The sequence below is a fragment of the Ascidiella aspersa genome, chromosome 8 (assembly GCF_963924565.1).
Source record: "Ascidiella aspersa chromosome 8, kaAscAspe10.2, whole genome shotgun sequence".
NCBI classification, from domain to species: domain Eukaryota; kingdom Metazoa; phylum Chordata; class Ascidiacea; order Phlebobranchia; family Ascidiidae; genus Ascidiella; species Ascidiella aspersa.
Window position 1 is genome coordinate 19,605,912 of NC_139454.1, and position 24,368 is coordinate 19,630,279.

At 36.6% G+C, this 24,368-nt stretch overlaps 1 protein-coding gene and 1 pseudogene across 1 annotated transcript; one reads left to right on the top strand and one right to left on the bottom strand.

The window, feature by feature from the left end:
* The first annotated feature begins 226 nt into the window (after positions 1 to 226).
* LOC146136743 (coatomer subunit beta-like) lies at positions 227 to 19,480 on the top strand. The gene is made up of 19 exons (XM_083395981.1): positions 227 to 437; positions 847 to 998; positions 1,480 to 1,649; positions 2,054 to 2,207; positions 2,800 to 2,990; positions 3,402 to 3,522; positions 3,999 to 4,130; positions 4,444 to 4,566; positions 5,723 to 5,868; positions 6,209 to 6,386; positions 7,353 to 7,577; positions 8,084 to 8,200; positions 8,825 to 8,974; positions 9,585 to 9,734; positions 10,123 to 10,267; positions 11,014 to 11,245; positions 12,367 to 12,490; positions 17,209 to 17,364; positions 18,087 to 19,480. The coding sequence occupies exons 1-19, from the start codon at positions 263 to 265 to the stop codon at positions 18,144 to 18,146; spliced, it is 2,901 nt and encodes a 966-aa protein (XP_083252107.1). The 5' UTR covers positions 227 to 262; the 3' UTR covers positions 18,147 to 19,480.
* LOC146136744 (uncharacterized) lies at positions 12,792 to 16,545 on the bottom strand (annotated as a pseudogene).
* Positions 19,481 to 24,368: the final 4,888 nt, after the last annotated feature.

The window sequence follows — 24,368 nt, forward strand, 5'->3', positions numbered from 1 at the left end:
ATTCGACTTCTGTTTTATAATTCTATCTCCACATTACGCAATGTTTTCCCAAATGTTAACAAGGGGGGTACATTAAAATATAATGTAGAAAAGAGAAATTATTTGTTTACTACATTTGTGTAAGTGAGATTAGACTGTTGCTTTGAAGCACATGGCAGTTATATATTTAGATGCATTATATTTTTTGGCTCATACAACAAATTTAATATTTTATTTGTTAGGTTGGCAATCATTTTAGGTTTTGATTTTAGTTACTAAAGTCATGACTTCTGCCGAGAGTATTTGCTATACTCTGATCTACAGTCCCTCAGTGACAGACTCCGAACCGGTGAATGAGACCAAACTAAAAAATGACATCGAGCATGGCGATATCAGAATCAAGACAGAAGCCCTGAAAAGGGTGATTTTAATGACCCTTAATGGAGAAAAGCTGCAAGGTATGTTGAACTATTTCTATAGTTACTGTGTTTTTGATTTTATTAAGTATATCATAATTCCAAATTTGTTTTAAACATTTATATCAATAAACCTGAACAATGTTTTGTCCACTTATTTTACAGTCTTGTAATGATTAAATTTAATGATTTGATGGCTTAACTAAGACTTTCGAAAAAATAAAGTAATTTTGACAAAAATAATTTCATAGTTTCATTAGTTTGGTTGTTAGTGTTAATATTGATTCTGCTTGAAAATTCCAATTCCCTCGTCATTGGGAACTTCAAAAAAGTTGGGTTTATGTTTGTTATCATTTTTGTAAACCATGTAATTGCTAACTTTTATAAAAAACGCAGAATTTCATTCAGGTTTCTTCTATAAAGTTTTCTTAACATTTGCTTATTATTACAGGACTTTTGATGACTATCATTAAGTACCTTTTGCCATCCGATGATCACACCATTAAGAAGCTGCTGCTTATTTTTTGGGAAATTTGGCCCAAAACAGACCAACAGGGCAAACTAAGACCTGAAATGATCTTGGTCTGCGATGCATACAGAAAAGTGAGTCTAAAAGTCATATATAGTTTACTTAGATATTTTCTAATTATAAAAGGCATGCTTAAGAAACCGAGTCTTTTTTAGTCGGCATTCTCAATTTTTTTTATTTAATTTGATATCACACTAGTGTTCTTAATCTTTTTAAATACCCCAGATACATTTTCATAACCCAAAATATAGAATGTTGGTTTTAGAGATATCTGGTTATTGGGAACACAAAATCAAGTAATTTGCAAATTGAAAACTTTTTTACTTTATGTTATGTGAGGTTTTGTGTAGAACAGGAATTTTTAAATTTGTGGTACTAGGAAATCAGACCGATATCATTTTTTAAAAATACCCAATAACTGATTTTATGGTTTTTCAACATTGTACCTATACCAATTTTTTTCAGTATACCGGGGATCTGGTAGCAATTTAAATTAATGGAAAATTAAATGCCAATAGCATTCAGTTTTATGGTAAGACCCCTATATTCTTCTAGGATCTGCAACACCCGAATGAGTTCATTCGTGGATCAACCTTGAGATTTTTATGCAAACTACGTCAACCGGAGCTTATCGAACCATTGATGCCGGCAATCAGGACTTGCCTCGAGCATAGACACTCCTATGTCAGGCGAAATGCTGTCTTGGCTATTTACACCATTTTCAGGTTTGTTGACTGATATTCCACCTAAAAAATGTATAAATCATATAGAATCTAACAACTAGATTAAAAACCTTTAAATTTTATTGTATGAATACAGTTTTTAAAAGTAAGGTTTATGCAACTTATTTAAACTAATAAAGTGTTAGGCATTAAGTGTAATAAGTTTAGCATTATTATTTTTAGGGTGGTACCTGTTTCTTCCAATACACTTCTGTTAAGTTCAATTTTTTTGTATTGTTTAATGCTTTGATCTGTTACCACTTGCAAGATTGCTTAAAACAATATTATTCAACAAAAAAAAAATAAAAAAGTTAAATTTTGCCACTCTTGGAAACTGTGAAATGCTAGACATCAACAGTTATGCCTGCTTCCAAGATCCCAAATAAATCATATCTTCTTACTTTCAGAAAATTTGATCAGCTTATCCCAGATGCCCCTGAGCTTATCCATGATTTCTTGGAAGGGGAAAAGGACGCTTCTTGCAAGAGAAATGCTTTCATGATGCTCATACATGCCGATCAAGAAAGGGCTCTCGACTATTTGAGCACTTGCATTGACCAGGTGACAATATATATGTTTAAAGAATCCAAGTTTCTTTGGGTCTTTACTGGCTACATATATTTTCACCCAGTTGCAATATCAGAAAAAAAAATATAGCAGTCAAACACTTCATTGCTCTGATGAACATTTCCTGTATAGGTTTTTGAAACTTCGGTATATTTATTAAAAAATGTTTGCCAGTTTTCAATTTTACTAATATTTGTATTTATAGCCCATAACTGAAGGCAGAATATTGCTAAGTGCTTCGCAACGAAATAAACAGGCACATTCCACTAAATAAAAATACCAGCAAATTCAGTAGTCAGGTAAACGTTAGAGGTTACGCATAAAAGAACTTTGTGAATTTACCTAAATAAAAAGGCCTGGCAACAGCAGAATATTTATTTTAATGTAATATGCTGTAATAATGGATCAATAAACTTTCAACGACTAAATTTGCTTTAGGGCACTCTCCAGGCATGTAGGTGTCAATAAGCACTCACTCTGAGTAAATTAAACTTGCAGTTGTAAGCGGGCTAGTGCAAAACAAAAACCTTATTTTTCTTAATCAGTTTTCCAAAAAAAGAGTAAAATTTATTAAAATAATTTTCAGGTAAACACCTTCAATGACATTCTGCAACTGGTGATCGTTGAGCTTGTGTACAAAGTGTGCCATGCAAACCCAAACGAGCGATCGCGATTCATCCGATGCATCTACAACCTCTTGCAATCATCCAGCCAAGCTGTACGATACGAAGCGGCAGGAACACTTGTCACTCTTTCAAATGCACCTACTGCTGTTAGGTAAAACATCCGACTTATATTTTGAAACTGAGTATAACGCAATTTATAATTTCTTTGATAAACAGGTTTGCCATAAAGTTTTTGAATGACTTTCAATTTATTTGGACATTAAAAAGTGTCTTTGAATAGTCTTTGTATATATTTTATGCGCTGCTTGAGAATGAGGTATTTGTTTAGAAAGTGCCAGTAAAAATGTAGTTAAAAAACTATTTTCTATTGTGTTGACCGAGGTTTTGAGTTTGAATTATTTAAAAAAAAGCGATCCAATTTTAGGACTGCGAATGAGTTAAAAAAAAAACTCTCAAATTTTTTTCATTAACATGTGTGGCAACCCTGATAGCCTAAATAGCATTTATCCTAATTTTAGACAATCAAAATTTATGGTTTTAATTGTGTACTTGTTTTGTGTAGAGCGGCAGCCCAATGCTACGTTGAACTGATTGTGAAAGAGGCAGATAATAATGTGAAGCTGATAGTTTTGGATCGCCTTATTGAACTGAAAGACCACCCTCTGCACGAGAAAGTTCTCCAGGTACGTAATTCACTTTTTCAAGCTTGAAATTGATGTAAGTTTTTGCAAAAAATAAATGCTAAAAAATCCATTGTTTTGAAACAATGTAAGCCAGGGGTTGCTAAACTTGGGTCTGTAGACCTATTGGGGGTACGTAGGCCAATTTTTTAGGGGTCCAAGATAGCCTGATTTTAATCTCGGTAAATAATTTAAAAAATAGAAAATAATTTTCAAAAGAAATGTTTTCCTTAACAGTGCAGTATGAATTTTTTTCCGTATTTAATATTGTATTTGATCTTGATCTTACTGCTACAGAAAACAGAGATAAGTGCTATAATGTGTAAAGAAATCGTACAATTGAAGAATTTGAAAATAAAAATTTATTGTGTAATTGTTATCTTACAAAAACCTAAACTATAGGAATGCCATTGTCTGTAAAATGATCAAAGTCAGAATTTGGAAAAAAACATTTATATACCCTGTTTTATCGTTTCAAGGAAATGGTGATGGACATCCTAAGGTCTCTCGCCTCTCCTGACCTTGAAGTTCGTCGCAAGACCCTTGACCTTGCACTTGACCTTGTGACCTCTAGAAATGTCGAAGATTTTGTCAAGTTCATGGAAAAAGAGGTTTGAATTTTTTTTATCTTTTTCCCGAATTTTGAATACGGCAGCCATCAGTATCAATCTTGTAATGCATGCTTCAACCTAATAAAATTATTTAATGAGAAAATACAACCCATTATGTTCTATCACTGTGAAATAATATATAGAATTGTTGTTATTTTAGAAAAATTGGACCTTATTTATTCACACAGTAAAGTCAAAATAATGGACTAAAATGACCGTACAGTAATCAAATGCTTTTTTTTAGCTTGAAGTACTTCTTTATCTTAAGGAACGCTGCCTTTTCATTTGAATGGTGTAATTTTGTTTTTTTTAGATCATTAAATCTACGAATGTTCAAGGCCATGACAACACAGAGAAATATCGCCAAATGTTGGTTAAAAGAATGCATACATGCGCTGTTAAGTTCCCTGATACTGCAGCCACTATCATTCCAGTGGTATGTCAACTGCAATTTTTTATTTTCAGTTTGTAGAGTAACTAAAATATAGTTGTATTATAATAAAATCAAATTTACCAAAATATTTGTAAGTTAAATTCAGCTTTATACGACAAAGACCAGACTAAAAACAACTAGCCTGTGGTGAGGTTTGAAGTCACTACAACTATAAACCTGATTAGACTGACTAATTTCGGTAAGCCTTTCCAGAGGCATTTTTTGTACTTTATACAGGATGCGGCAGAAAACCTACCACAATTCCCCATTTCTAATGAAATCTTCCACAATAAATGCACGGTGTCCGCAAGTCTAGGCCATTTAACATACAGATACGAAATTTAAAAAAATTGCACAAAACATTATTTACTTATAATTTATAAAACTAAAACCTGAAACACAAATGGTAAGTCCTTTGTCGCAAAATTTCAATTCAACATCCTGTCATACTGCTACAGCTTTGGTACAGTAACAGTTTGAAATGTGGTAGGTTTTTCTGCCGCACCCTGTATATGTTCCTTATAGTTGGGCCAGTGCAACTTTAGAATTCATCACAGAAATACACATTGTGTATATTTAGGTTTCAGTTACACTAGGGCAGGGGTTCTTAACCTTTTTTGTATGTTTTACCCTTTTGACAAAGATAAATATCAGATTTACCCCCAATAAATAAGATGGTAATTTGTTAAAAAACTAAACTAACAATTTACATCAGTTATGACGTGGTAACCAGGATATAGGCTGTTGCAAATTTAACTAAAAAAAGTGTCAATTAGTGAAGCACAACGTTACCCACACTAGATGATAAAGAATCAATAGGCTACTAGGCTAGCTTCGAATTAGCAGTTAATCTGAACTAGGAAAGTAGGCCACCAATACCTACAGCTGGCACACTTTTTCTGTCCTGTTAACTGATGTGGATATTTTGATTGAGCTCATTTACCCCTAAAACGTTAAAATTTACCCGACGAGTTAATTTTACCTCAGTTTAAAAAAGGCTGGGGTATCCGATGATTGACATTAATTTCTGTACTAATTTTGAACAAAAAGTAATTCGGAGGCTTTCCAAAGGCATCTTGAGTACTAGCTAATGTGTGGCTTATGTATAGAAAATATTCAAGGGGCAATGAATAATAACTAATTATTATTTTTGTTGTAGTTAATGGAGTTCTTGGGTGACACTGAGGAGCTTGCAGCACAGGACGTCCTTTTGTTCGTACGAGAGGCTGTTCACAGATACGACATTCACAAGGGAGTCATCCTTGATAAACTTCTGGAAGTGTTTTCCACAATCCGAGCTGCAAAGTAAATTAACATTCATATTTTTTTTACTGAAATGCTTTTTTATTTGATGATTTAAATGTTTTGGAATGCTGTTTTGCCAAACTTACATTACATTTTCTGTCAATTAAGTATTTCATTTCTTGGGTGGTAAAATTAGGTTTTTGCAACGTTTTTTTTGGTTTGGTTTACTTAGATTTTAGTTATGATAAAACTTTAGCTGAAAAAACTTTTTTGTTCGTGCACAAAACCCTTAAACAGAATTATGATTAGGTCAACTAATTTTGGGAAAAATCTTTCTGAAGGCCCCCAGAAATTTTTTGTTCCCAGTTCTGCTTTTTGCTAATCATTTCTAATGTCCCAGGATAATGCGCGGGGTGCTTTGGATCTTGGGCGAGTATTGTGATGGCACAAGTCAAATTCTCCGCTTCGTCACCGAGGCCAGAAAATCCATAGGGGAACTCCCTATTGTGGAGAGCGAGTTGAAACTTGCGGCCGGAGAAATCGAGGAAACTCAAATAGATGAAGAGAAAACTGCAAAGGTAAAATCTGTTCTTTATTAGCAGAAGAGGGACCTATGAAATCTTTATTGTTTAATTGTTAGACAGTAGTAGCTCTGTGAAAACCACAGATTTCTGAATTATTTTGTTTTGTTACAATAACCAATATAGCCATAAAGTACATAAAATACTGTTCTTTCTTTTGACTAAATTTACTTTTAATTGATTGGCAAACAACATTACCTTGGGCATATTCTTGATTTGTGTGTTCAAGAAAATACTACTTTTTACAATGGTTAGTCTATGTTGGGTAAGTTAGTAAAATAACTCCAAAAACATTACTGCTATCAGTAGCAAAGCGTTGATATCATTGCCATCAATTTGTTTCATAAAAACCAGGGATTGTTAGTAAGGAACGAAGCCAAGGTAAATCTTATAAAAAGTGTATAAGCTGGCTGACATATTCTCGTTTTAATTATTAACCCTTATGATGTAAACTGGTATCTGCCGAAACGTTGGTCAATACCTTTGTTTACACCAGCAGAAGAGTTTTACCACATTATGACCTCAGTGATTAATATATAATGCTCAATTATACAAATTAATGGATTTGTGCACTGTGCAGAACTAAAAAAATACTAATAAGTATTTTTTAAATTAAAATGCTATTAGCCTATATTTAGGCAAAGAATTTTACATTTGTTTTTCTTGATTCTATTTATATTTTGTATGAAACTAAGCTGTTTAACGCTTTCTCTTTTTAATTGTTAACCCTGATGATGCTGCTGGTATCTGCTGCCAAAACGTCGGTAATAACTTTACACCAGAAGATTTTACCAAACTATAACCTCTGTGGAAAACTCAAGAATCTACTTTATTTCGTTTTATAACTTTATTTACACTTTGTTTTATAACTTTATTTACACCAGAAGAGTAAGTTCTATCCCTTGATATGTTGCCTGGTGGATTTATTCTATTTAAATTGATCTTATGTAATTGCGATCACAGACTTCTTCAGCACGTAAAGTCACTGAGATGGGGACCTACGCCACCCAGTCTGCGTTCAGCGTCGGGACCAAAAAGGGGGGTAAATCAGGGTTGGATGCATTGAGACCCCCACTGCGACAGTTTTTCATGGACGGAGACTTTTCATTGGCCGGTTCCCTGGCAACAGCCCTGACCAAACAAACACTTCGCTTCATGGCGACCTGTAGTGACCCCAGAAAGCAAAATGTAAGCATTTAGTTTTTTATAGTTTGAAAGCCATCTCCTGAAATTTATTTAATCTCCTCAGATATATTTTTATAGTTAAAATTGTTGGTTTTCTAAAAATTTTAATTGGTTTAGTTACAAAGCTGTATGACAAAGTTTATTAATTTTCGTTGATGTTTTTATTTGAAAGAAAACATTTCTTTTTTTTTATATGTTTTTTTTTTTTGTTTCAGTTGTAAAGGCAAAAAACTTGTTTTTATTTTAATATTACTAGGTTTAACTGGTACACTGGCTAAACTCGTGATAGCAATAATAAAAAAGACTTATGCTAAAAAAACAAAGTATGTAACAGTGTAATAAAATCATTCAAAACTGCTTGAAACTCTTATGATTGAAAGTTATTTTTTTTATTTAATTTTGATAATATTGACAATTGTTTAGCCTTGTTAGACAAAGACGGCTGACTGGATCCCTTTTTTCTTAAATATGCCATTTTTTTGACCTAACAAGGATGTGTTTTATACCAGTCGTTCGCAGCCCAGTGCATGTTGATACTATCCAGTGTCTTACATCTTGGAAAGTCAAATCTATCCAAGAAGCCGATAAGTGATGACGAGGTGGATCGTTTGTCGTCCTGTCTTAAGGTAAAATGCTTACTTCTTTCTTGGATTTTTTGTTGGTAACTTATCTTTTGACATTTTAACTGTTTAACCAAAGCATTACTAGAGAAATTTGTTTTCATCTTATTTATAGGTAATTACAGTAGTTATAAATTGCTTAAAAATTAAAAATAAAAATACTTAAATGCCTTTACTTTATTATAAAAAATAAAAATAAAACCAAAGAGATTAAGATGCCTGTTATTATCATTCTGAGTATTTTAGCTTTTGTAAAATATTAACCTGCTTTTATGTCAAAGTAATTTTGCCCTAAAGACTTAAGTTAGGTCAAGTCGTTTAAAAACACTTACTCAGGTCAAGTATTTCAGAAACAATTACATAAGTCAACTTAAATCGTTATACCCCAAAGAATTGTGTCCAGCCAAGTTGCGTTGACCCGAAAAATAGAATTCAAATCAAGTCGTTTTTGAAAAAGTGACTCCAGTACAGTTCAATAATTTCCAAACGGTGACTAAAGTCAAATCCTTTAAAGAATAGTGACCGAATTCAAATCAAGTCATTTCACCCCAAAGAATATCGACGAGCAAGCATTCCAACAATCATATAAAACGCACTATTCAGGTGTACAAAACCACTTGTGTTATTCAGGTGCTCGCGGAACGCAACGCAGTGATGGGCGAAATCTTCACGGGAAAATGTCGAGATTCGCTCTCAACTTTACTGGACATCAGGGCGGCTGAAGAAAGCGTGGAACGAAAGGCTGCTGAGAAAAGCAAGAGCGCTCTCACTGCTGTTCAGGTGATGTTGCAAACTTATTATGTTTAGGGTTGAAAGTACAACCATTTTCCTACCAGAACGCATGAATTTTGTTTTCGAGACAAACAATTTTTTCTGTGATGACGTCATACAATTACATCATAATGTGTATCGTTGTATGTCGGGTACGAATATTTGACACTGCAATCTTAGTCTAAATACGTCATTCAAGGAGATGGCGAGGTGGCGACATGGCCTGGCAAATTACCTATGCAAAATACCTCTATTTTTGTATGGAACGCCATTGCGTACCCTTTTGGCTTTCCTAATTACCAAAGCTTTTGTGGGAAGCATTGCCCTTGGTTTATTTACATATCATCTGATTTCGGATTTACAACTAACCAATATAGCCTACCTGAACCCTGAACTAGTTATATGATGATTAAATGAGGTTACTTGCATTTTTATTAGTCCCATTTTTTTTATTAAATCGTGATTTTTTTTCGACATTTAGCATGATAATGAATTGCGCAGCCAAAAAGGTCGAGTAGATGGACACCAAACACCATCGTGATAAAGATTCGTTAATTTATTAAGCCACATTACAGATCCCGTGCATAGTGTACCCAGTTTAACTTTATTTACTTTACAGCCGGACGACCCGATCAACTTCGTCCAACTGTTGGCCAAGGCTGAAGCCGGTTCGTTGGAAGATCAGTTCGAGCTGAGTCTGAGCGCTGCTGTCGGCACCTTGGGTCAGAAGAAGGAAGCTAAAGACCCCTCTGCATCTAAACTCAACAAGGTACGACCAATGCAGTTTGTAACAGCTAAAAAGCGACCGGTTTTAGGGTGTATAACTGAAAATTTTGAAAGTAGCACCGCGCAAACTGATATGTCTGTTGTTTGAATGTGTGTAGCAATTTATCTAAGAATTATGACGTGAATAATTCGCATTGATTTTAGAAGAATGTTTAAACAAAGCCCTTGTTTTTTTTTGTTACAACCTCCATCTAATAGTAAGACTATAAATCACGAAAACGCATATTTCGTTCAGGACGATTACAACATCCAACCATTATCATGCCACAAAGGTCTTTATTAAAAAGTATCTATTTGCCTGTTTAAGCATAATAGTGTTGTCATTTCGGATAGGAACGTCAAATCATAACACAGTACAACTTGTTTCACAGGTCACTCAGTTGACCGGCTTTTCTGACCCGGTATACGCCGAAGCTTACGTCCACATCAACCAATACGACATCGTTCTTGATGTGCTTGTTGTAAACCAGACCGCAGACACCCTTCAGAACTGTACCATTGAGCTGGCTACGCTGGGTAAGACTGCTCTGTTTATTATAATTCAGGGTTGTCTCAAAGTTTTTTAAGTTTTTTGAAATAAATTGTGTATTATAAAGTCTCAAAAACCTTTTTTTCCGAAAGTCGTTGAATTTGTTTTATGTACAGCTTCAAGTTATGCAGTGCGGTTAAAAAAATTGTACTATTTTTTATTGTTTTGAGCATGTCATTTTACTGTTTTATTTTCGAGTTATATTGAAAATATGTGAAGCGAATTAATTTTAGGTCTTAGAAATGCTATAATTATTTTGAAAAGTTGAAAACTAATTTTTAGTTGAAAACTATTCTTTTTCGTAAAACTGTGTCCCTGTAATGCCACTTTTTGAACTCCGTTTTAACTTTTATAGAAAATGATTTGTTTTATGTTTATGTATATACCTGTTTATTGTAGATTTGTGCGTATTTGATACTTGGTTAAACTACTTACTTTACTGGTGGGAATTTGTTTATCAAGTTACTAAAAGCCTTTTCTGTATTTTTAAGGCATTTTTGCAAGCGATTGTATTGTATTGCTGAGTTTGCCAGCCGTTCAAAATAATTGACAAATTCATTTATTTTATCAAGTCGAAAACGCGCTTTGTCGAAAAAGTTATAAATCTTCTTCGGCGATTTTACCACCCGCCCAGTAAAATAACATCTTCTTTAAATGATAAAAAATGGCGTTCAAACCAGCCCACGATCGCTGCACTGACAATATTTCCAACGTCTTTTATTTTTCTCACCAGGCGACCTAAAACTGGTCGAAAAACCGAGCCCCTTGACTCTTGCACCCCACGATTTCGCCAACATAAAGGCCAGTGTGAAGGTGGCTTCCACGGAGAACGGCATTATTTTCGGAAATATTGTCTATGACATCACAGGCGCGGCGAGCGATCGCAATTGTGTGGTGCTCAATGACATCCACATCGACATCATGGACTACATTCAACCCGCTACATGCACTGACTCCGAATTCAGGTTTGTGTCTGTCTTTCTGTTGTTGTTTTTTTCTGACTGTCTTTTCTTTATTCGTTTTTTCTGGGTTTTTATTCTGATTGTCCTTTTTAATCTTTTTTTCTAAATGTATTTTTTGCCCTGTCTTTCCGTTTTTTTCACTTTTTTTATTTGAAAGTTGCTATTTCCCGTTCAAGTTAACTGATACTCCTATTAGTGATTATTACGACGATTATTTTTTAACTGGAAAAATAAGAAATTTTGACCAAAAAATTAAAGTTTTTTGACCAGGGATCGGCAACCTACGGCCCGCTGATGTAATTCATCCGGCCCGCCGCCTCTTTGAAAAATTAGACAAGAGTCCCTTTCAAATACTTTTTGACTATTTTAACCACGTAATTGCGAAAATTTAGTTTGGTTTTGGCGCGCGACTAGAAAAAGGTTGCCGACCCCTGATTTAAACCATACATTATTGTATAAAAGTTACATTAGTGTCTTGGCGTCTTTAGTCACTTGATTTTAATGTTTTACTGACGACCGGTTAACAAAAAAATCCGTTATTTTTTAGGGTTAATGCAGAACTCTTAAATCAAAAAAACATCACAAATATAAATTTGGCGAAGGAAAGACGCGGTTATTTTTTGGAAATTTGTTGACTAAATAGTATAGTTGAAATAAACGGTAAAAAATAATTCCAAAAATCAGCAAGGTCTATCATATTATCCCAATAGGGAATAGGATAATAGCAAATCACCAACGAAAAAATACGCCAGTACAAAACATTTGCCAAAATCATCGATACACAACTATCTGAAGCACAAGCCAAGTTCGAGTTGAACCTTCAGCCAGGCCTGTGCGGTTAAATGGCTAAGTCTGCCGGCTCGCGTATGCGGTATATTGCTCTAATGAATATAGTAAAAATGATGTTGGATGTAATTTAAAATTAAATTTTCTTAAAACTAAACAACAATTTCAAAAATCTCACGACAGTTTTTGTAAATTTTAGATAGATTTTTGTGCATTTTGTTAACGATTTGTTACTGTCTTTCTGTTTATACCAGTCTGGTATCGTATTGAGCAGAAACCATGTCGCTTCTCTTACTAATAACTGCAATCATTTTTAACTTGTTCGTTTTGTGTTTTAGGCAAATGTGGTCGGAGTTTGAGTGGGAGAACAAAGTGACGGTCAACACAAACGTCACTGAGCTTACAGAATTCCTGCAGCACATTCTGCAGTGCACCAACATGCGATGCCTCACACCAGAAAAGGTACACATGCCCGAAAAGCACATTTTAGTTGTTATTGCAGGATTTTTTTAGGCCACGGTGCGGTGTTATAAGTTCTTTTCAACAATAAGCGTTTTTTTAATTTTTAAATGAATCGTTATTTTAATTACCGTATTAAGGCGACAACCAATTTATTCAGCGATCAAAACGAAAAGGCAAACGAGCGGTGACAGCGCGCATAAAAAACGAGAGAAGAGAAAATAAGAAAAAGGTTCACTTCGTGTACACGTATATGTGGGAAATTACAGGGCCGCTACATGACCCCCTCCCAGAAGTGAACCTATCAAAAACGATCAGGGGGGTGAATCACACGACCAGCGCGCGTTTGTACGAATGTTTGCTCCAATTCGTTGGGCAAAGCTGGTGTCGAGATGTTGCGCGAAGGAGGTCTTTCTCGGCGGGGTGCTTGAGGTACCTCGATCGGTTGTGTCTCGTCGATGTATGCTGGCTTCAAGCGATCAATGGAAATCGTTTGGTTTCGCCCTCCTATATCCACTGTGAACGTCTTGTCACTGCGCCGAATTACTCGAAATGGCCCGTTGTACGGCGGCGTAAGGGGCGGGCGATGCTTGTCAACTCGTACGAAAACGTAATTACTCGTGCCAAGTGATCTAGGAACGTCCGTCTTTGCTCTACCGTGACGCGACATCGGGGTTGGCGCCAGGTGTCGAAAGGAATCTCGCAAAGCTGGTAAACGCTGCTGTGGGCTGTCAGGCCTGGATGAGAAAAAATCACCTGGAACAGACAAGGTGGAACCATAAACTAGTTCCGCTGAAGATGTTAGTAAATCTTCCTTAGGACTAGTGCGAATTCCTAGCATTACCCACGGTAACTCGTCCATCCAGTTAGGACCTTGTAAACGAGCCATCAGCGACGTTTTGAGATGCCGGTGAAAACGCTCCACGAGGCCATTCGCTTGTGGATGGAAACTTGTTGTCCGATGCACCTTAATGCCCAGTAAATCATTAAACGATGTCCGCATGGCTGAGGTGAATTGAGCGCCTCTGTCGGATGAAATATCCTGCGGAACTCCAAAACGCGAAATCCAATTAGAAACAAAAGCGCGCGCACACGTGATTGTCGTTGCTTCAGGCATTGGTATTGCCTCTGGCCAACGTGTAAAACGGTCAACCATTGTAAGAAGATACATATTACCTTGTGAGGGCGGAAGTGGTCCGACGATGTCAATGTTGACGTGGGTGAAACGACCGCTACACATCGGTTAATTTGACAAGGGTGCGCGAACATGTCTCTGGATCTTCGAACGTTGACAATGAACACATTCTTTAGCCCATGAACCAACTTGCTTCAGAAGTCCGGGCCATACGAACTTCGAAGACATTAGCTTCCTCGTTGTTCGTATGGATGGGTGGGAAAGACCATGTATCATGTCAAACACTTTACGCTGCCACGATTTTGGTACTATCGGGCGTGGCGAGCCTTGAGACGTATCGCAGAGAAGTTTTGTACCTGAGCGTCCCACCTCAATGTCTTCAAGCTGAAGGTTGGTTACTGCTGTACGATAAGCTTGAACCTCCGGGTCAAGCTGAGCTTTGGCGAACGCGACGTAATCCATGTCGAGCGGAAAATGAACAACGTTAAGCGCTCCACGAGATAAGGTATCAGCCACACAATTTTTCTTACCGGCTACGTGACGTACATCAGTGGTGAATTCCGAAACGGCGCTTAGGTGTCGTTGTTGACGGGCAGACCATGGTGATGAAACTTTAGTAAACGCAAAAGTCAATGGCTTGTGGTCGGTATAAGCAACAAAAGGACGACCTTCAAGAAAATACCTGAAATGCCGCACAGAAAGATACAATGCAAGTAATTCTCGGTCAAATGCGCTATATTTGGTTTCCGGTAGCCGAAACCTTTTACTGAAAAAAGCCAGTGGGCGCCACCCGCCGTCTATAAATTGCTGTAAAACGGCGCCAGCGGCATATTCCGATGCATCCGTGGTAAGGGCAGTCGGGGCCTGAGGTAACGGGTGGTGCAGAAGAGTTGCATTGGCTAGAGCCTGTTTTGCATGTCGAAAAGCTAAATCTAGAGATTTGTTCCAAACAAGGTTTTTAGGTTTTCCCGAAAAAGCGGAATATATCGGGGACATAATTTTGGCAGAGTTGGGAATAAACCGATGATAAAAGTTTATCATACCTGCGAACTGCTGGAGGCCCTTGATGGTCGTTGGTCGTGGAAACTTCTGTACAGCCTCAACTTTGTCGGGGAGCGGCCGTGCGCCATCTTTCGTTGTTTTGTGCCCCAGAAAATCAATTTCGGAAACGCCGAATTGACATTTGCCCACGTTGATGACCAAACCATGGCTTGCAAGCTGTATGAAAAGTTTCCTTAAATGCATTAGGTGCTCTTCAACCGAGTTGCTGGCCACCAGGATATCGACCAAGTAGACGAACACGAAATCCAAAGGTTGACAGACAGTGTCCATCAGTCGCTGGAAAGCTTGGGCGGCGTTTTTAAGACCAAAGGGCATCCGGATAAACTCGAACAATCCAAAAGGCGTTACGACGGCCGTCTTTGGAATGTCGACCGGTGCCACAGGTACTTGATGATACCCACGCACAAGGTCGATTTTGGAGAAAACGTTGCTTCCCGCTAAACGAGCAGAAAAGTCCTGGATGTGGGGTATTGCGTATCTGTCGGGCTGTGTCGCAGCGTTCAATCGTCGATAATCCCCACAAGGTCTCCAATCTCCGGACGTTTTTGGGACCATGTGCAATGGAGATGCCCATGGGCTAGATGATCTTCGGATAATACCAAGTTTCAACATTTGGTTGAACTCCTTCTTAGCAATCATCAGTTTCTCAGGGGGCAGTCTCCGAACCTTGGAGTGCACCGGTGGGCCGCTTGTGGGAATGTAATGCTCTACACCTTGTGTAGGAAATGATTCTGAAAAATGGGGAGTGGTAATCTTTGGAAATTTGCCGAGTAGACGCGTATACTTTGACGCACTGCTCGCGAGGGCATTTAACTGTGGTGCTGATTGCCCAATCTTGCCAATAGAATTACTAGAGAACGTATGGGCGTTGATTAGGCGTCGGCGTTTGATGTCAACCAAAAGCGCGTATGCCCGCAGGATCAGCGCCCAACAGAGGTTTCGAGACATCGGCAAGAATGAACACCCATTGAAACTTGCCCAAAGGTAAATCCAAGGCAATCTGGCGCGTTCCACATGTACGTATTTCGCTTCCGTTTGCAGCAATCAGGGTTTTGCCTGGAGGGTTTAATCGGCGTTCGCGTCCAGTGGAAGGAAAAACGCTGACCTCGGCGCCAGTATCGACCAGAAAACTGTAACCTGAAGTACGGTCAAACACGTGGAAAAGGCTACCTGTTGTACCGACCGTCGCAGCAGCTAACGCCGATCGGCTTCCTCGTTTCCCGCTTCCCAAGAACAGGGAGGTCGACAACACTTAGCTTTATTTCCAAATCGTTCGTGATAAAAACACAAGCCACTATTACTTGACGTTTTGAACTTGTTTTGCGGCAGCTTTGATTTAACGCTGGCAGAAAAAGCATTCTGGGCATCATGGCGTCCAGCGTGCAATAAAACATCGGTTGTCCGAGCCATAGCACGGTGATCGGTAAAAGTCTGTGCAGCAAGCCCTGTGCGTACATACGTTGGCATGAGTTGTAGAAAAAGTTCTTCGAATAAGAAACCTGCTTCTTCCTCGCCCAACAAAATCAGCATTTCGTCCATTAGTGCTGATGGCATTTTGTCCCTAAAGGGGGCATCTGAAGGAGACGCTGCGCTCTCTGCGACTTTGTTTGAGTAAACATTTGGAGTAAACGCTCCTTCAGACTTGTGTATTTGTTGTCGTCCGGCGGATTGTCAAAAATGTCTATTAATCGGCCAGCAGTATCTTGGTCCAAAGCGGAGACCACGTGGTAGTACTTCTTGATGTCCATAGAATCTTTCGTAAGGCGAACTGCGCCTCGGTTTGCTGGAACCATACTTTCGGCTGAGCAGTCCAGAATGTCGGCAACTTGAGAGCGACTGCGTGTTGCGATTCTATGCTCATGCTTCCGTTAGCAAACGAACTTGCGGGGTCACCAATAAGGCGACAACCAGTTTATTCAGCGATCAAAACGAAAAGGCAAACGAGCGGTGACAGTGCGCATAAAAAACGAGAGAAGAGAAAATAAGAAAAAGGTTCACTTCGTGTACACGTATGTGGGAAATTACAGGGCCGCTACAGTATTGTATTTTATGAAGGCATAATTGCTTATAAAAAAAACACACTCGACTCGTGCTTAAATTAGGCCTTCATGGACCCTAAAATGAGTCAACGTACCCCAAGGGGTCAACAAACCCCAGTTTAAGGGCCCCTATCTTGGAAGAGGGACTCGAGACTCGAGCGCATTAGCAGGACCAAAATTCGAAACTGATAAGGCCTCAAACTGTAAATTGTTAAAAGATAATAGAAAATGGTGAAAAATGTAAAACCATGCATGGTGGTCGGTTTAGGGTTAAAGGCTGTAGAGACGGACTCGTAACTAAGGAATCAACGAAATTGTAAATTTGGTCGAACTCGGGACGCAGGGTTCGGACCCTGGTATATTTTTTTGGTCAAGTCGGACTATTTGATTTTTACCTGACTCCGCGGCCCTGCTTAGAAGCCCAACCCTGAGAAATAGTGGTAGCCGTTTCGCGCATTTATCATCGCTTCAATTCTGTTCTTTAGGCTCTGAGCAGCGATTCGGGATTCCTTGCGGCCAACCTTTTTGCCAAGTCCATATTCGGGGAGAGTGGTCTGGCGAACGTGAGCATTGAGAAGCCTGCGGGAAAAGGACCTGACGCCCCTGTGGCCGGACATATACGAATCAGAGCCAAAAGCCAGGTGAGTCAGGGTCGTTGTTATGTTGAGAACGATGGCAGTACGTCCATTTTATTCTTGTACAAAGAAAACCTTTATTTTATAAACTTGTGTTTATTGCGGGAAGAATAAGGCGTACGAGCAGAATGATTTATATTACCCTAGTATTCAGACCAACGAACGCCAAATACGCAGTGATATATCCACGATAGAATAAGAACTTAATCGTCTGAATAGGACTTAAACATGTTGAAATAAGCGCTAAATTGGTCAGAATAAGCCAAAAATACACAACTAAAACTGTAGAGAGACCATTGGGTGACACCTGTCTGGCATCAGTTATTTTGGTGTCGATGTTTGGGCGCCCTGGTTTGAAGGGCGCCGCTGTTTTAGCACTGTCTTGTTGGACCCTGTTTGGGATGATTAGTGATTAATGGGTGGAGTTAAAAATGGATTTAGGGTTAAAATTATTAGGGGAGTTGGTGATGAAGTTAAGGGTGGGTATTTAAAGTTACGTAAAATGTTATTGTGGCCTTATTCTGTCCATTTAGGTCTTGTTCCGACGGGTTTAGGACTTACTTCAAATTAGACGGGACTGCGAATATCCGGTATTAAACCTATTTTGGTCTCATTCCGAACTGTGTTTACCTCCAATGAGGATGTTGTTTTAATTTCTATCTTATGACTGGAGCCCGTTTATTGTAATTCTCTTTTTTCATGCTCTAACGTAACCAACCCTTTTTTAGGGCATGGCCTTAAGCCTGGGCGACAAGTTAAACCAATCACAGAAGAAGAAAAAGAAATAGCACCCGCCACCCGAATCTACGTCACAATTGAACTACAACAACAAACGGAAACAATCAAGCTACAACTGATCTCTGTCGCCCACTGGCGGGCTGCACGGGCGCAAAGCGCGTCAAGACAGTTTTTCTCGCATTTCAACTATTCCAATATATTATATATATATCGTTGTCAACTTTCGCTACGCCTTTTTTTCCGCTGGGGAACGCTTCGAGTTTTTTTAGACTTTCCAAGTGCGTGTTTTATGTTTTTTCTTTAGAAATGAACCCAGGGTTGCCACAAAGTCTTTGAATCTATTTTCGTATTGAAAAGTCTTTGAAAAATCCCTATGTTTATACAAGTCTTTGAAAGGTCTACTATAAGTTTCAAGGCTGGCGTTGCAAACCATTTTTTTTTTTTTTCAATATTTGTTTTTGTGTTGACCATGGCATTTATGCTGTTTTTTTTTCGAATTATTTTTAGATCTTTGAAAGTCTTTTTAATTTTTTTCATAAAATTTGTGGCAACCCTGTAAACCACAAAACTTAAAACGATTTAAATTCAATGAAAGATAAATCCCCAATACCTACCATCAAGAGGTCTGTTGTTTTGTGGCAATATTTTTAACACGTTTTGTCAAAAAAAAGTTAAAAAAAAACCTTTTCGGATCTCCACCTTTTCGGATCTTTCGGTGATATTTGGTGGTTTCCTCCAACACAAAAAATCTAGTTTCTAGCGTTATTTCTAATATAGCGTTATTTTAAATTACTCGAAACTGCCTAAACCCTATAAAATACAAATTTATATTTTTTCGGATCTTCTGAAATAGTTTAGTTCGATAAAAAATTAAATTTCCCTTAAAATTCTTGAAGCAGGTGACCCTTTCTCGGTCCAAATAGTTTCCAAGAATTGCCCGGGTTTTCCATAAAAACGAGTGCGTTTATTCGAGTTGAAAGAAAAACAAACAAAAACGGTATGGCCAAGTCAAACGTAAATGTCTACCAACAATCATGCCGCCAGTAATTAACGCATAGGCCTACCTTTAATATGACTTGTTCCCTGTTGATAAGTGTTGCCTTTTTCCTGTGTACTGGCCATTTTGTGGTGCTTCGTTTAGAAAAGTTATGATGCTGCAATATAACTCCTTTTATGAAATGTTGTTAAAACGTTCCTTCAAATTTCATGCAAGTTGTACAAAATGTTACTTCATTTTTAAAACCAAATTTGAATTTCGCATCGATTTTAGGCCTCGGTAGAAATAACTTTTCCAAAATTAAATTGCTTTAAACATATCCTTTGTCAAGAAGTAAGAATCTCGTTTTTTAAGTTTGTATTCGTAGAAGAAAATAAACCCGGAAAATTCATCTACATTTGTGTATGGTTTTTCAAAAGCAGTGTCTTATGATATAGTGCAGTTTAAAAATAAATAGACCCGGCAAGTTTTAAGTTTTATTTTTCTCCCCATCCACGCTTAAAAAAGTAAATAACGTTATCGGATTTGGGGAAGGATCAGCCTTGAACCACAAGTGGTTATACAAAGAAACCGACCCTTTCAATTTTAGCAATATATAAGTTTAAATTGGCGAAGAAAAAAAAGTTGCATAAATAAGAAACCTTGCTATATTTTCTGTACTTTTAGTAACAGTTGGTCTACAAAGTTAAACCTGGACAATGGTTTAAAAAGTTCCAAATTTCTCTTAACTCAGCATCAGACAAAATTCTAATTAAAAAAAAAAATGCAAGCTTATGGAGCAACATATCAACTCTGTGCCCAAGTAACGACGTGGAAGACGTAAAAAATATGACTTTAATTGTATTTTGCTGCATTTTAATCCAAATAGTTTTCCAATAAATAGCGACTTTGTATATAATTTTTAATCGTATCAATTTGCAGCTATTTTTGAAATGCGTTAATCACAGATTTTAGAAGATTACTTTTCAGAGTGACGGCTTTGTTTGATTATTATCCAATGTCTGTACGAAAAAATACTTATTCAGCCCTAAAATTTGCTTTCTTTCAAAAAGGGTAGGCCTACGTATTTTATATTTACGGTGACTGGTGTTAAGGTTGCTGTAAAAGTTGACGGCAAAGAAACACGTATAAAATGTATAAATGCAAAAAGCCGGTTTGCCACGTATTGAACCCTTTTATTACTTTCGTCGTAAGATTTACGAGAAGTGTTTTGTTTTTGTTACCGCGAACTGCATCAACCAATAGTATTCACCATTCACATGCATCATTCATAGAAGATGAAATAAAACATATTACACTTTTTACGTTGCTTTGCTCTGAAAATATGTTTGTTACATTCTTGCAGTTAAAAAATAAACCATAATACTTGTGCTGTTAGGTAAATATTTGAATTAATCTACTATTTACACAGGAAAAAACTTAGGCGACTCTGTGGTGAAGGATAAACGTTAACCAGGAATTCTGAAACGTCGTCATGCGTATCCACATTTTATTTATTTTTAAACTTCATCACATAAATTGATTTAAACAAAACTCTATGGAATTTTAGTCAAACTGTAAACAACAAAATAGATTTTAGCTACACCGTTAGCGTTAACAATATATTTTAAATTGATAAAAATAAAAAACACATTACTAGGATTTTAAAATATTTATTTGAAAATCAAATATAATTTTTGAATAACATGATGTAAAAGAAGCTTTATATTATGTTTAATTCTGATAGTTTTAACGTTTTCTGTTTAATTAACAAACATAAAAGGGAATAGTTTAGTTACAAACTTTAAGCATTGCTACCCATGTGATGAATTTTCGTGCATTTTTTTCTTTTTTAGTTGTTGTTGTGGGAATGTCCCTATGCGTTCGGACAAAACCTGGTAGATACTTAAACATGCATTGTGAGGTCCCAAATCCAAGCATTATAGGAAAGTTTCCTATTGGCTGAAATTTTATGACGTCACAGACGCTCAGCTGAGCGGCCGAACTAGGACTTAAGAGTTGAACAAACTATCGACCTCAATAATAAATTAGCAGAAAAGCTATTTTTTTTTATTTTAACAGTTTGAATAGTTTAGTTATAGATTTTCGCACGGTTCTTCAATTTTTTATAAAAAAACAGATTGCTGTCATTAGTTACCAATGACGCTTTTTTGACTCGCTTAGCATTAAGCAAGCCTTAAGCCCTACTTAAAGTGTCATCTTTTTGAATAACTAACGAATTTACTTTTTACAAGTTAAGAGTTTGGCGCTGGTCTAGAATCCTACCACAATTATTAAATCAGCGCACAATATTTGGGTTAGGGTGCGAGTTAGCGTTTGGGTGTGTCTTTGAATAGTTTAGTTATAGATTTGGCGCTGGTCTACAATCCTACCACAACGCACATTATTTTGGTTAGGATGGGTTCAGTATTTTTATTAATAATACTGCACCTGTAGTTTGCATGAATTTACCGACTTAAGAGCTATTGTATTTACAGTAACTTTTGTGATGTATTTGCTTTGTCAGCGATAATTGTCTATGCGAAGCAACGCTGCTCGCACCAAAGTGTTAAATGCTAAATGGCCTGTTTCTGCAGTCAGCAGTTGGATTGTCGGTAGCTATTTAAGACTGCCGCTATCCGCTTGTAAACTAACTTCTTCTTTGTTGACGTCTTGTGCTGTTCGCAACTTTGACATTTGCAAGTAGCATCTCCTATATGCTAACTTGTCCGCCTACTATAGTTTCAACTGGGTGTTCGCTTATCAGATAATACAATTATTAATCACCAGAAGCATTGTGGTTGGCGAACGAGTTATACGCACGCAACCTTCTAGTCAACTTAAAACGGGAGTCAGAAGCTTAAACTACTAACCCCGTGCCCCACACACCCACCCAAACCTAAACATAGATTTTCACCCAGTTCTTCAATCTTTGCTAAAAAACAGATTGCTGTCATTAGTTACCAATGACGCTTTCTTGACTCGCTTAGCATTAAGCAAGCCTAAGCCCTGCTTTAAATGTCATCTTTTTGAATAACTAACGAATTACTCTTTACAAGTTAAGAGTTTTAATTTTAACCGCTTTTTTAAGAACCACTTTGCAACCCCACCTCCCCCCAAAAAAGATGTCTATTGGTTGCAATAGTATTCATTCTCGCATATCTGCCTAATCAATTTTACAAAAGTACAACACATTTTATTCCTTGAATAACTCAATCAAAAACGACAACAAACTTTTGCAGTAAACTTTTTTAAATGTATTAAAATATAAATAATAAATGTGAAAAAGACCCAAAAACAAAATCTTTCAAAATGTAAATGCTTTAAATATTTATCTGTATGATTTTAAGCTGTTGTTAAATGCAAGTATTATGAAAGAGAAAAATATTAAATTGCCAAAAACAATTTATTTTTATTGCAAGATAAATGGAACATGATGTAAGCCAGTGCTTCTCAACCTTTTTTCGCAGCCACCCAAATATTAAGCTTAGGTATGAAGACTAAGCTTTGGCAACCCAATTGGTTTTTCTTGTAAGTGAAATAAAAACTAGCTTCTTGTAAGTAAACAAAAAATAAGCATTAGCATAAAGAATTTCAAATTTTAATAATTATTCTAAGCAATCTAAGACATTATTTGTATTGCTTCCTTTATTTTCTTAATTGATAAATTTAATCTCAACAAAAGGTTTTATTTTAAACTAACAATGTCCAAAGTAGAATAACAAGGTATTTTGAAATAGTAGGTATAAAAAAAAAAAAAACAGAACAACAAACACTAATATTTGCTTATCAATATATAAAGTAGTATTCTTAACTTAGGTCTAACATACCATTTGTTAATTTAGTACAAAATTGTCGAGCATCTATCTACATGTGTTTGCTCAATGCTAAAGTAATCTTTTACTCTGCATGAATAAATATAGAGAAATTTTAATTATAGAATCATGATATTTAAATGCTATTATAGTTTCTTTTAACAGAAAGCTACTTTTGTTAACTATTCCTGATAAAAAAAAATTCTGCACCTGGCATTACATTTTATGAACATGTTAGTGACTTTACCAACAACAATTCATTAATACCTAAAAAGGAGTTGACTGGTATCACAATTATTAATTTACAACCTCTAAATTTTTTTAGATATCAAGATTTTCCAACCGCATCCTTAAGGTAATCTTTTGTGGTCATTAGGTTTTTTTGTATTTTACAAGCAGGACCTTTAGCCGGTAGCTGTATTATACCTGCTTGGGTTTGAGGAAACACACTTGGAGGAAATGTTAGTTTCTTGGGCAGAAGGACCTGTTGTCAAAGTCACCATGTAGAGCAGGAAAAAATCAAAGTGACCCCATAGCACTGGAGAAGCAATCATCCTCAACAAAGTGCAACAACATTTTTTTACATTGAAACGCTTACATTGTGTTCCATTATCTTGCAATAAAAATGAATTTCATAATAATGGGGTTAAACAACAGCTTAAAAACATACACATGTATACCTAAAGAGCATTTACATGTTGATAGATTTTGTTTTGGGTCAGCTTCATATTTATGTTATTAATTATATTTTATTACTTTTAAAATAGTTTACTGCAAAAAATTGTTGTCGTGTTTGTACGAGTTATTCAAAAAATAAAATGCATTGTGCTTTTGGAAATTTGATTTAGCAGATATGCCGGAATGAATACAATTGTAACCAATAGACAGCCTCTTTTAATTTGGGTTTGCAAAGGGGTTCTTAAAAAAGCAGTTAAAATTGGTCTAGAATCTTACCACAGCGCACTTATTTGGGTTAGGGTTGGTCAAGTATTATTATTAAATAAAAAATATAATAATACTTGACACACCCAAACGCTAACTAAAAAATGTGCGCTGATTTAATAATTGTGGTAGGATTCTAGACCAGCGCCAAACTCTTAACTTATAAAAAGTAAATTCGTTAGTTATTCAAAAAGATGACATTTTAAGCAGGGCTAGTCAAAAAAGCGTCATTGGTAACTAATGACAGCAATCTGTTTTTTTATAAAAAATTGAAGAACCGTGCGAAAATCTATAACTAAACTATTCAAACTGTTAAAATAAAAAAAAAATAGCTTCTCTGCTAATGTATTATTGAGGTCGATAGTTTGTTCAACTCTTAAGTCCTAGTTCGGCCGCTCAGCTGAGCGTCTGTGACGTCATAAAATTTCAGCCAATAGGAAACTTTCCTATAATGCTTGGATTTGGGACCTCACAATGCATGTTTAAGTATCTACCACAAAACCTAGAACTACCTTTCAAAAGGCCTTATTATTGCGACA